The sequence below is a fragment of the Peromyscus eremicus genome, chromosome 7 (genome assembly GCF_949786415.1).
Source record: "Peromyscus eremicus chromosome 7, PerEre_H2_v1, whole genome shotgun sequence".
NCBI classification, from domain to species: domain Eukaryota; kingdom Metazoa; phylum Chordata; class Mammalia; order Rodentia; family Cricetidae; genus Peromyscus; species Peromyscus eremicus.
The window spans coordinates 90,233,075-90,247,005 of record NC_081422.1 but is presented as its reverse complement, the minus strand read 5'-3'; the positions used below and the strand labels follow the sequence as shown (position 1 = coordinate 90,247,005).

Sequence of the window (13,931 nt, the reverse complement as noted above, 5' to 3'; positions counted from 1 at the left end):
ACTTTTATAACCTGCTTAGTATGCTTAGTGTGACTTTGGAGACCCTGTCTTCTTCTTGTTATATGAAATATGTTGCCAGGCAGTGGTGGCACACGCCTTTAATCCCAGCACTCGGGAGGCAGAGCCAGGCGGATCTCTGTGAGCTCGAGGCCAGCCTGGTCTATAGAGTGAGATCCAGGACAGCCAGGACTGTTTCACAGAGAAACCCTGTCTCAAAAAAACAAAAAACAAAAAACAAAAAAAGAAATATGCTAATAAGAGAAAAGTCCTTCAATTTGATAGATGGAATAATTAAAAATCTAACTATGTCCTGAGGTGATACTAGTGTCAAGATAACAGCTCATTAGAATGGCCCTCATTCTAATAGTGGAGGGATAGTAACAGAAAACAGGACTTAATCTTCAGATGTGTAGAAAAGGAGATGGCATCTGATTTTTACCTGTTTTAGGTGAATTTCTTCAGTGTAGAAATAAAGATGTGCTTAAAGTGATGAAAAATGAAGAAACTAGGTACTGAAAAGTTTATAGATTTTCCATTAAAAACAGTTAAAAGTGAAGAAATTACTTGTCAAAGATTTGCTAAAAATGTAATGTTGTATTTAACTCAAACTCAAAATAAAGCCAGGTGGTGGTGGCGCACGCCTTTGATCCTAGCACTTGGGAGGCAGAGGCAGGCGGATCTCTGTGAGTTCAAGGCCATCCTGGTCTACAAGGTGAGTTCCAGGACAGCTAGGGCTACACAGAGAAACTCTGTCTTGAAAAAAAAAACCAAGAAACAAAAAAGGTGAAAATGAGTATTGTCTAAGATAAATAAAAATTTGTTTATTAAATTAATTTGGGCAGCAGTGTTTCCAGGCTTATATGAAGAATTAAATATAAAAAAATTATATAAGGGGTTGGAGAGGTAGTTCAGTGGTTAAAAACCCTAACTGTCTTCCCAGCATCTACATGGAAGCTCACAACTGTACATAACTCCAGTTCCAGGGAATCCAATGTCCTTATCTGACTTCTGTGGGCACTACGCATACATGTGGTACACAGATATACATACTTGTAGGCAAAACACCCATACATATAATATAAAAATAAATCCTTATAAAAAAAGAATATTAAGAAAAATCATTCAATTCCAAAGCGTACCTGGTAGCACGTAGGAAGCAAATTCTTGCTGGCTGACGGAAGGACAGCAAGAAGCTGCTCGAATGGCTTAAAGGGTTTCCCCAGCTCAAAGCGGATTGTAAGTGCACTGATGTTGCGGATGTCAGACAGGAAGGGTGCATAATGATAGGGATAATACCTATGAAAGAAAATGAGTTTGAAACTGGAAACTTTATACAAAATCGTCAATTACAAACATTTGTCTACATTTATTGAAGATATATCCCATCCATAATTCTATCACTTGAGTATAAGAAATTAGCACCTTTGTAAAGCTTAGATCACATGATAGCAATAACTAACTAACTTAGTAACTAAATATTTATTTTTTTTGAGACAGGGTTTCTCTGTGTAGCTTTGTGCCTTTCCTGGAACTCACTCTGTTGACCAGGCTGGCCTCGAACTCACAGAGATCTGCCTGCCTCTGCCTCCCAAGTGCTGGGATTAAAGGCGTGTGCCACCACTGCCCGGCTGCAATTATATATATATATATATATATATATATATATAGATAGATAGATAGATAGATAGATAGATAGATAGATATAGATATATAGATATAGATAGATAGATAGATAGATAGATAGATAGATAGATAGACAGATAGATAGGTGGGGACTTCAGAGACAGGGTTTCTTCACCTAGAAAACCAGGACTGGCCACCAAATCACAACTTTCTTAAATGTGCATGGTGATTTTGGGGCTGTTTCTTTTTGAGTCCCAAATGTGGATCACAAATCTTTCAATGTACTGGACAGTAATGAGGTGGTTAGAACCTTCATTCTAGTCACCTGACCTGAACCCTTGTAGCAAAGGGCTGGACACCTAGTAACCAGCCCCTGTAGGACAGTGGGTGTGGGCTCATACAGCCATCAGTCAGCTCTAAGAACGTTTTATCTTTCAATCAGTGTACACATCACTGCATTTGGGATAGAGATTAAACCACAAAATTATAAACTGTTTATAATATAATCTTCCCATCTTTAACTACAGACATGTAGTTAAATAAGTTTAATAAGGCTTTGAAGATAAAATTAAAAACATTTCAATATGACACAGGGAGACAGAGACTTGGGATATAAAGAGAGAAAGGAAGAGAAAAGAGGGAGACCAAAAATTGTTTTTAAATTTTATTTGTGTATACATATATGAGAAATTCTTTTAAGTAGAAATAAAAGGAAAAGAGATGTGTAATGAGACTCTATTAGTAGAAACCATTATAAAATGAGATGCCTTTACCAGCTCCAGGATTGGACTCCATGATAGTAATAGTGTAAGATCCATTGTATAGCTTGAACATAACAAGCAGCTTGATCAGCCAGAAACTCACTGAAACAGAAAGGGGCATTTTCATTATAACATTGTTTTCTGAAGATAGGCCAACGTCTTCAGTTGTATTTTTAATACCTAAAAATTATAAACAGAAAAATTCCAAAATATTTACAGTTCCATCTTGTCACATGAAAGGTTGCTTTAGTTTTCTAAGCCAACCATCAGTATAGTTAAACCTAATGTGCATACTTAAGTTGTCAGTCTGTTATATTTTTGCCTTAATGTTTTTGAAGATTCCATCTAATGAACTTTCTACAAAGTGGTACTATCACTCTCTTACATAGTGGGAATGAGAGTAAACCCGGGACTTCTTAGAAACCTAGAGATAGCATTTACAACACCTTTTAGAAAGTGTTATATGTTCTGATCAAGATTCCCTCTATTCTTTCTCAAAAGCCAAATGCTATTATTAAGATTTGGGGAAAACAAATCTTCAAATCTTCAAATCACCACAACAAAACAGACCATAGTCTAAAGCCAAAAATAACCACTTAGAAATTTTGTATCTCTGTATTTCTAGTCGGTATGCTTATATCTTTAAAACGTCTTGTTATTAATTTATTTGTGTGTGTGTATGCATGCCATGTACTTGTATGGAGGTCATGAGACAACTTTCAGGAGTTGGTTCTCTTGGTAGGTATGCTTTTAAACGTGACATATAAGACTTTCTTACTTTAAACAAGTATTTCCTGATTGCTAGAAATATGGAAAATGGAGAAAACAATTCTTATCACCTTCTAGCAATTATTAGTCATTTCGGTGTGCTGCTTTTTAGTCACTGCTGAGATGAGGCCGCGCTATCTTGCCCCGTGAATTTCTGGGCTCCAGTGATCCTATGGGCTTAGCTTCCCAAATAGCTCGGACTAGCCACACACTACTACCCCAGTTAGTTTTTCTTGTTTACCCAATTAAAAAAAGTACCAATAAGTGTGTGTATTATACATATGTGTGATTGTGTTTCCTGTCTTTAGATTATACCCATCTTTCTGAGTTGTGGGGAACTTTTTGCAATCACCATTGAATAGGTGTCCACATTCTGGAGACGGGGAGAGGAGAGATGATGAGCCAGAGGTATACTGAGCCTTCCTTTTTAAAGACAAGATCTTGCTATGGAGCTGAGCTGGCTTTCAACTTTCACCCTCATGCTTTGACCTCTTGACTGTACTCAAGTGTTACAACCCCTGGCTCTCAGGTGGTGCTTCTTATTAGACTTTTAAAAAAGTGATTTGGTTGTTTCTGAGACAGATTCTTGTAATGTAGCCATGACTAACCTGGAACTTGCTTATGTTAAGTTTTTTGATTCCAGATTGTGGCAATCCTTCTGACTCTGCTTCCTGAATCCCTCCTAAGGGATTACAGGCACTGGCTACCATGTTGAACCTTAGACATTTGTTAGTATTATTATTTTTTTTTCTGATATTAGAAATCAAACTTGGGGCCTCCCAGAGTCTAGACAAGCACCCTTCCACTGAATTGTATCCTTGGTCCATTGATTGGACATTTAGATTACTTTTAATTTTTCAGTAGTTTAAATACCTTGTAATATGTATAAGGATGTTTCCATTTGCTAATTAAATCAAAGACATTTTTATGCATGTGTCGTGTGCATGCTTGCATGTGTGTGAGTGCATATGGTTGTGTGAGGGTGCTTATGCACATGTGTACTTGTTTGTGGAGGCCAGAGACCAATGCTGGTTATTTTCCTCAACTGCTCTCCACCTTGTATGTTGGGGAAGGGTCTTTTGTTGAACCCAGAAGTTACAATTTGGCTATTCTAACTAGCCAGATTGCACTGGGGACATCCTGCTTCTACATTCAGGACATCCTCCTGAGCTCTAGGACCATAGGTGGGTTGCCACACCTGCCTTGGTATTTGCACGGGTGATAGAGATGAGAACCTGGGTCCTCAGGTAGTGGGGCAAATGCTATCCACTAAGCCATCTCTGCTCACCAAGCTATCTCCCTAGTCCATCTCATCAGCAATTTTTATTATAGAAATAGAACACATGCCAGAATTACTATCATGAAATGCATACTTTAAGAAACCAATAAATCTCCCACTACTTCATTAAAATCATGTTGTTTTCTGAAGAATTGTAAAATCTAGTTTTTCTACTGCAAAATAAAACAATCAGAAAAAGCATACTCAGATACTACATCGACCCCCATCTTCGTCATATAGTATGTTCTTTTATATTGTCTAAATTCAGTTTCAAACAGATCATCATCTTCTGTCTCATCTTCAAAATTATCTGTGAGAAAAACCAGAAAGATGTGACTGATAAATATGAATATTGTTTTCCACCTGATGTGGCGACTAATGCATATCAACATTGATACTTATAAACTATCATAGGAACTTATCCAACTAAATATTGATGGGTTAGTACTAATAAAGGAACAGCTAACAACTATTGTGTCAAAGAAATAACATTAGAATACAGTGTGTACTCACCTTTGGAAGCCACTACTTCACCTTCACTTTTGTCTAAAGCACCCCAACTTAAGGAATTTTCCTGGCCCTATAAAATTACAAATTATCATAAGATGAACAGCAAGATGTTTCCAAGTCAGACATGTAAAAAGGAGATTAGGAATATACTAAATACAACTGAAATGATCTTTAAAGGATACTCTATAGCAGCTTACTTTAAAAATAAGATTTAAGCCAGGCAGTGGTGGAGTACGCCTTTAGTCCCAGCACTTAGAGGGAAGAGGCAGGCGCATCTCTGTGAGTTCAAGGCCAGCCTGGTCTACAGAGTGAGTTCCAGGATAGGCTCCAAAGCTACACAGAGAAACCCTGTCTCGAAAAACCTTGAAAAAAAAAAACAAACCAAACAAACCTTGAAACTGTATGTCTTTTTGCTTATCAATTGGTTTTCTAAAATTATATATTTTATTATATAGAACTGACATATAATAAATGATTCCCACTAATGTAAAAGTATATTTAATTATATGTACCAAGACCAAGAGTATTTAGTTTATCAATTACAATACAAACAAAAATGAAATAATTTCACAACCTATCAACTTAACATTGTTAGACACCATTGTGGTGATATTGTGTTCCCTAAAGTATTGTGCACCCTAATAAACTTATCTGGGGTCAAAGAACAGAACAGCCACTAGATATAGAGGCCAGAAAATGGTGGCACACACGCTTTTAATCCTAGCATTCCAGAGGCAGAGATCCATCTGGATCTCTGAGTTCAAAGCCACACTGGAAATAGCCAGGCGTGGTAACAAGAGCCTTTAATCCCAGGAAGTGATGGCAGGAAGCAGAAAAGTATTTAAGGCATGAGGACGAGGAACTAGAGCCTGGTTAAGCTTTTAGGCTTTTGAGCAGCACAGTTCAGCTGAGATTTATTCTGGATAAGGGCTCAGAGGCTTCCAGTCTGAGGAAACAGGATCAGCTTAGGAACTGGCAAGGTGAGGTGGCTGTGGCTTGTTCTGCTTCTCTGATCTTCCAGCATTCACCCCAATACCTGGCTCCAGATTCGTTTTTATTGATAAGACCTTTTAATATTCGTGCTACACACCAGATTTTGAGCTGCTCCTAATACGACCTATCTGTTTCAGCTTGCCCCAATGAGCACTTCCTGAATCTCTGACTCCAGTCATTCTTGAGTCTGTCCTAACCCTGGATCTTCCATGCTTGCCTATGTTTTACTTTTATGATCGTAACCTTTCCTCGCATGTTTCTGGTAGCTTAGCTACCAGCAGTGACTCCCGTTAGCTTTTCTTTATACAACTCTGGCCTCTACCAGCTTCACAGTCATGGGCCATGCCTGCATGTATTTTTACTATAACTCACATATTCCTGGAAGACTGGTGAAATTTATGAAGTTTAAGGACTGAGCTAAAGTAGAGGAAGCTAGGAGTTACTAACATGCAGGTTTTGTAAAGAGGTTTCCTCCACAGTTGCAAAATTTCTTTTCTTTCCTTTTTCTTTCTTTCTAGTTGAGAGAGCCTTACTGTGTGGTGCAGGCCTGACCTGAAATTCAAGGTCCTCAAGCTTCTGCACTTCAAGCAGGAGTTATAAGTATGCACCATCACACCTAGTACAAAGCTTGTTTTCTTAGGAGAAATACCTGTAGTGGAATCGAACTGATGACTGCTAAGTTCCACTAAAAAAGAGCTATGCACATATGCTAGGCTGGAGAGAAAGCTTGGTGGATGAAGTGTCTGATGGCAAATGTGAGTACTGGAGCTACATCTCCAGCACCACGTAGAAAGGCAGCCAGCTGTGGTACCTGCCATAATCCCAGCACTTGTGAGGCAGACATGGGGATGCCCTGAGCTAGTGGCTAGCAAACTAGCTGGAATCGGGGAGACTAGGTCAGCTGTGGTTACCTGCTTCAGTAAAGTGATGAGCAACTGAGGACAACAATTTCAGGCCTGAACATGCACCAACGCACACATGCACTCACACATACAAATACACACAAACACTACACACATAAATGTGAAAAAAAAAAAAAAGAAATAGAAAAACCGTGCCAGAAATAGAAAAACCTATCATTATGGATAGGCTGAAGAAAAGTTGAGGTTTCTTTTACAAACTAACACAAGTAAGACATCGTTTAATTGGAGATCTTCTGTAGACACTAGAATATTCTAAGTGAGTCTATCATTCATTATTAAGCAGAAACATTTACTAGATATTATACTATTTTAAAAAGATTTATTTATTTTTATTTTGTGTGTATGAGTGTTCTGTGTACATATATGTAAGTGTACTGCATGTATGCCTGATGCCTATGGAGGCCAGAAGAGGGTGCTGGATACCTTGGAACTGGAGTTCCAAGATGATTGTAAGCCATCACATTTGTGCAGGAATAAAACCTGGGTTCTTTGCAAGAGAAGCAAGTGCTCTTAATCACTGAGCCATCTCTCTAGCCCTTAGATACTGTTCTATTAATTATTCTTAGTCAGTCTACTGCTGGCTTAGTGTCACAAAATGAAATGCTATAAATATTCACAGTTAACAAACTAGTTCAAGAGAACCATGTAACATACTTATAAATCCCACAACTTACGAGATGGAGGGAGGAGATTGGGAGATCGAGGCCAGCCTATGGTACATGAGAGCTGGTCTCAAATAAACAAACAAGTAAACAAACAAATTAAAAAAACCCCACAGGTCCCAAATAAATATAAAATAATCTAGTGGTCTGTTGTTTTCAAATAACACAATTTAAATAACTGATTTTAAAAGTTAACTTACTGGCCGGGCAGTGGTGGCGCATGCCTTTAATCCCAGCACTCGGGAGGCAGAGCCAGGCAGATCTCTGTGAGTTCGAGGCCAGCCTGGGCTACCAAGTGAGTCCCAGGAAAGGCGCAAAGCTACACAGAGAAACCCTGTCTCGAAAAACCAAAAAAAAAAAAAAAAAAAAAAAAAGTTAACTTACTGGCTTCTTAAAACATTCTCTCTCTCTCTCTCTCTCTCTCTCTCTCTCTCTCACACACACACACACACACACACACACACACACACACACACACACACAGTGTTCCTAGTATCCACAGAGGCCAGAAGAGGATGGAAGAGCCCTGAAACTGGAGTTACAGTTGTAAGCTGCCTATGGGGCTAGGAACTGAACTCGGGTCTTCTACAAGTGCTCTTGACTGCCGAGTCAACTGTCTAGCCCCATTTATCGGCTTCTTGATAGAGGAAACATACTGCTATTCCTTAGAGGGGAAAATAAGAAACTAATTTTTCTTTAAATACGTATTTATGATATGAAAGAAACACAGAGAGACAGAAACCAAATCAATTTTAGACGCTCATAAGAAGAAGAAATGAAAACAATGCTCCGAAACCTAAGGAACTGAAAAACAAGGAATATTAGTTTAACCATTATAGTTAAAAGAAAGAAAGAAAGAAAGAAAGAAAGAAAGAAAGAAGGAAAGAGAGAGAGAGAGAGAGAAAGAAAGGAAGGAAGAAAGAAAGAAAGAAAGAAAGAAAGAAAGAAAGAAAGAAAGAAAGAAAGAAGAGAACAGGAAAAGAAAGAAGGGACACTAGAAACTGGTCACCTTTGATTTTCTCTTTTCCTTGCAGTTCTTGGCTTCTTCGGCTGCCACACCTGCTGCTTCATTGAGATACTTGTTACCAACTTTGCTTTCAAACCATTTGAGGTCCACAAAAACTTCACTGAAGTGCTCTCGATCAAACTGAACAAAAAAAATTATATTTTAAAATGACTTAAACATGTGTGAAAGAATACAAACTAAATTTCTAACAGAAACTATTTCTGGGGTATAGAAAATAGGAGAATGTTTACATACACACACAAACACACACATACACAGTATCATTAACTTGGATAATGTTTATATATACACACACAACATCATTAAATCTGAAAATTAAACATAAATAATTAAAATCAAATAATTCAAATGAAATTATACAGAATGAACAATCAGAACAAAGCTACAAAACAGTTTTATCCCCCCTCTCGTATTAACTAAGTGACTAGTGACCATTCACAGCTACCCCAGGATAGCAAAAAACCTTGTTAACTAAATGATTAGTGACATTCACCGCTACCCCAAGATAGCAAAAACCTTGTAGTTACTTACATCTGACAGTTTCACAAGGTATTTCTCAAATCGTGGTAAGTTGAGATGCCCACTTTCATTAATATAACCTAAAATGAATCAAATTTAAACTTGTAGTTTAAACTGACATTATTTTCTAAATAGCTCTATAAAATTCTTTCTACAAACTGCTGCATAATTATTTTAATGAAGAAAACTCTCCGTTTTACTGTCTTATAACCTTTATATTACTATATTTTAGCCACTAGAGTAAAATATTGGAAAGTCCAGGTTATATAATAATAATGCTTCCGCATTTCCAACCATATTTGTAACAACACCATGTGTATTACAGTCTATCTGGATCATTCAATTGGACATGTTTATGCAAGAAAAGGGGTGTAGCTGGTTGTAGAGGCACACATGTATCCTGTTATATTAGGTTATACAGGCTGAGGAAGGAGGATTTTGAGTTTGAGGCAAACCTGGGAATACATGGTAAGACTTTGCCTTAAAAAGAAAAAGAAGGGGGAGGAGGGAAGAAAAAAGAGGAAAGGAGTAATTTCCTGTAATTTAGAAAAATTGTTTACCAATTTCCCATTTTTACTGAAAGAAAATTTTGATTCATATTAAATACTTTTACGTATACTTTGAACAACTGGATTTCTACAATGAAATATGAACGAAATGAAATGAAAGTAATGAGGTCTGCTGGTTTTCTTAAGGAATCGGAGGTGACATTAGTTATTTAATGAGTGAGGTTATTTACATGAGGTCAGTTTCTTTAGTGACCACTGAAAATAACAACCTCAGTGCCTACCACTTAGACTAAAAGGAGTCCACAATATTTTCCTAATTTAGTCATGCATGCAATAATCTAATAAATAGAGAGAAATCTTTAGGGTGAGCTGGTAACTAAATTAGCAGTAAAGAGTGGTCTTACCTCCAAGTTCTGGCAGGATGGCAATATATGTTCCATAAAGAAGAGGCAGCGCATCATGATTAATATGTAAATGAGGTAGATGAGGGATAAAATCATTGCCAACAAGAAATCCCATCAAAATCCAATCATCTATAATTTTTTCAATATCATATTTAAATGTGATCTTTTCCTATGGCAAAATGGAGAATAAACTGAAATCCTATAGAAATTTCTGTATGCAAAAAACTGCAGTCAATGGCTATATTAATACTTACTTTTAATGCTGAAAATTCATAATCAATATACTCTCTCATTAAAGACAAGTGTAGGAGGTGAAACGTCGTTTCTTCTGGTGCACATACCCTGCAATTAGTCAAGTGATCAAAACAGAGTGGTCCAACTTCAAAAATGCAGCAATGGTTAAGTAAAAGTTATCGTTAAGAGATAATTCTTATATTTAAATCAAGTAATTTATATACAATTATATGAGAATGCTATCATAATGGGTGAAACATGGTAAAGTTCAAAATAATTGGTTTACATTATACTTTTGGTGGAAGGACTCTTAAGAACTCGTATGATCTAAATACACAATACATATGAGAAACTAGTGTGGCTACTGGTCATTGTAGGAAGTGTACAAATTAGTGAGGGCGTGAGGGTGGATGTACATTTTTAAATTTATGCAATGTAGATTATCTCTTGCATTGGATAGGAAGCTATATTGGCTTATACTCCAAGTTTAGCTATAAAAAAGAATATTAGGGGGACAGTAATATATTTAAATAGATAATACATAAGCAAGATTTATGATAAGGATCCAAGGGCAGTTCAACATAAGAAAACCAACATCATATAGCATGTGAACAGAGTGAAGGGGAAAATTTTCTGGGATCATTTTGCAGAAAAAGGATTTAACGAAATTAAACACTCTCCCATTATAACACCTGAAATGTAAGTACTCAGGAGGCAGAGGCAGCAGGATAATGAGTTTGTGGCCAGCCTGGTCTACATAGTTTTGGCTAGCTTAGCCTATAGGAAGAAACTATACATAGAGTTTTGGCTAGCTTGGCCTATAGGAAGAAACTGTGTTAAAATTAGAGAGAGTGGGCTAGCAAGAGGCTCATTGGGCAAAGACACTTGCCATTAGGTCTGATGACCTGGAGTTTGATCTCCAGAGCCTGCTTCTACTACAGGCTGTCCTTCTGACCTCCACACATGCCATGCATTGCATGTGTGCGTGCACACACACATTCTCTCTCCCTCTCTCTCTCTCTCTCTCTCTCTCTCTGTGTGTCACACACACACACACACACACACACACACACACACACACACACACACTGTAAAATATACTCTCAAAAGAGAAAAAGACCTATAGAGATAAATTTATTTCCTTAATATGACAAAGGACATTTATGAAAACACATAATTAACATTATAGAGTGAAAACATTATTCCTAAGACCAGGAATAAGACAAGGATACCTACTTTACCACAGCTATTCAACACACCATAGCTATTCAACATTGTTCTTTAACTCCTAGCCAGGGCAATGAGGCAGGAAAGATAAAGAAATGGAATTAAAATTGGAACGGGATAAGTACAATTTTATCTGTTTTTAGATGGTGTTATTTTACATACAGAAAACTCCATAGGATATATAAAAACATATTAGTGCTAATAAACAAATAATGCATCTACAGGGAACAAAATAGGTAGTATTTCTGTACACCATCAAAGGAAATTAAGAAAATTATTCCAGGGGCTGGAGAGGTGGCTCAGAGGTTAAGAGGGCCAGGGTTCAGTTCCCAGAACCCTATGGTGGTTCACAACCATCTGTAACTCTAGTTATAGGACCTGACATCCTCTTCTAGCTTTGGTGGGCACCACACATGCATGTGGTGCATATACATACATGCAAGCAAAACACTCATGCACCTAAAATAAAATAAAAAAATCTGAAAAACTTGATTCTATATATAAATGGCATCCAGAATAGTTATATACTTAGGAATAAACTTAACCAAGGGTATATCAGGGAAACTACAAAATATTACTTAAAGAAATTAAAAGAAGACACAAAATGTGTACACATGGATTAAAAGGCTTAACATCAAGATGTTTTAAAAATCTACAGATTTCTTAGAACTTTCTTAAAGCTATCCTTTATCAAAACCCCAATGATGTTTTTCACCAAAATAGGAAAATCTATCATTTAAATCACCAAAATAGGAAAATCTATCATTAAAAAATAAATAAATAAATAAATAAAAAACACCATACTTCCAAGAGACCCTAAACATTCAAAATAATCTTGAAAAAAGAATAAAGTTGGGGTTTCATTCTTCTTGATTTCAATGTTAACTACATTAAAATCTACATGAATACACCAGTAATGGTATAAAACAGGTAGATATGACTAAGAAATAACATCGAAGCACAAGAAATAAAACTTTGCATACATGAGCAAATGATTTTCAACAAGGAACCAAGACTTTCAATAGGGAAAGGACAGTTTTCTCAACAGACAGTGATGGGAAAATTGAGTTCCCACATACAAAGAATGGAGTTAGATTTTTACCTCGTACTATATACAAATACTAATTCAAAATGGATAAACGATTAAACTATGTAACTCAGAGCAGAGCCGAACTCGGCAGCAGAGTGTTTACTGCTGGGTTCAAGTCCAGCACTGCAAAAATAACCAAAGCCCAAACAGCAAAACAAACCCTCTACAAAACTTTTAGACTAAAACACAGGGGTAAGCTTTAGGAGGTTAGATTTGACAGTGTTTTCTTGGGTACTACAGACATCTAAAGCATAGGCGATAAAAGAGGAGGACGCCCTGGACTACAGCAAACAGCACCCATGAATGAAGACTATCTGCAGAGCCCATCTCTAAGGGACTACTAGCCATGCTTCAGTTTTGGTCCTTCTCCCAACACCTGATTTACCTTTGTGTTTTTTTTCCACCAAATCGAACTTCTTCTCTTAAGAGAGAAAAATGTGCCTCGTGACTTGTTAATCCAAGCATGATCTGTTGAAAAATAATTACGAAATATTTCTATCCTACCTTTGTTCATACCATTAGGTTTACAAAAGCAACTTAATATCTATACAGAGAAGACTGCAAAGTCAAAATGTGAAAATTGAAATCAAATATGCAGATATCACAGAATGACCCAATGCCAGGATATGGATGGAATCAAGGGAGTTCACTTTTCTAGAACTATGTCCACCTCAGAGCCCACGAGCCTTGAAAGTGACACTATATCATCCACTCCTCCCCTAAATCACAAAACTTTCTCTGGATTTCCACAAATTCCTACTTCTTATGAGGATTAGAAATTAGAAACAGCAACTCTCCTATGCTACAAAAATATAGAGGATGCTTAGAGGTCAGGGTGACATTAATATGAAAATTCATTCCAACATGGAAAAGGGCACTTTAATTTTCTCCTATGTCTTACTCCCTCAAGTGAACTCAAAAGTATAGTGACCATGTGAATCAATGGCAATATATATTGTTTATTTTATTTAAATTCTTATTCAAACAACAAAACAAAGTGAAAATTTATAACACAATCAGGAGATGTGGTTATTTACCTTAAGCAATTATTATTATGTATGTGATAATGGCACTGTGGTTAAGTACCTTAAAAACTTGTTTATACAAATATGAAAATATGTATTTATTAGGTAAAAACAGTGTACGGAATTTGTTTCAATAACCCATGTTGGTAGAAAAGAGGCAGATGACTACATTAAATTAAAAAAAAATTAATACTTAAGGAAACTTGCCTGGTGTGATGTTGCATGCCTTAATCCCAGCACTCAAGAGGCAGAGGCAGGCAGATCTCTGAGTTTGAGGCCAGCCTGATCTACAGAGCAAGTTTCAGGACAGCCAGGGCTGTTACAAACAGGGCTACACAGAGAAACCCTGTCTCAAAAACAAACAAAAAAAAAGCCCA

General features: G+C 36.9%; 1 protein-coding gene across 1 annotated transcript in view; it reads right to left on the bottom strand.

Moving 5' to 3' along the window:
* The window catches only part of Xrn1 (5'-3' exoribonuclease 1), a 110,189-nt gene that overhangs the window by 76,998 nt on the left and 19,260 nt on the right, over positions 1-13,931 (bottom strand). Inside the window, exons 6-14 of the mRNA XM_059268385.1 lie at positions 12,915-12,997; positions 10,233-10,320; positions 9,979-10,147; positions 9,078-9,145; positions 8,529-8,666; positions 4,945-5,011; positions 4,636-4,741; positions 2,397-2,486; positions 1,140-1,296 (exon numbers count right to left, since the gene is read on the bottom strand). Coding sequence (XP_059124368.1) covers positions 1,140-1,296; positions 2,397-2,486; positions 4,636-4,741; positions 4,945-5,011; positions 8,529-8,666; positions 9,078-9,145; positions 9,979-10,147; positions 10,233-10,320; positions 12,915-12,997 — 966 coding nt within the window. The remainder of the gene's footprint in view (positions 1-1,139; positions 1,297-2,396; positions 2,487-4,635; positions 4,742-4,944; positions 5,012-8,528; positions 8,667-9,077; positions 9,146-9,978; positions 10,148-10,232; positions 10,321-12,914; positions 12,998-13,931) is intronic.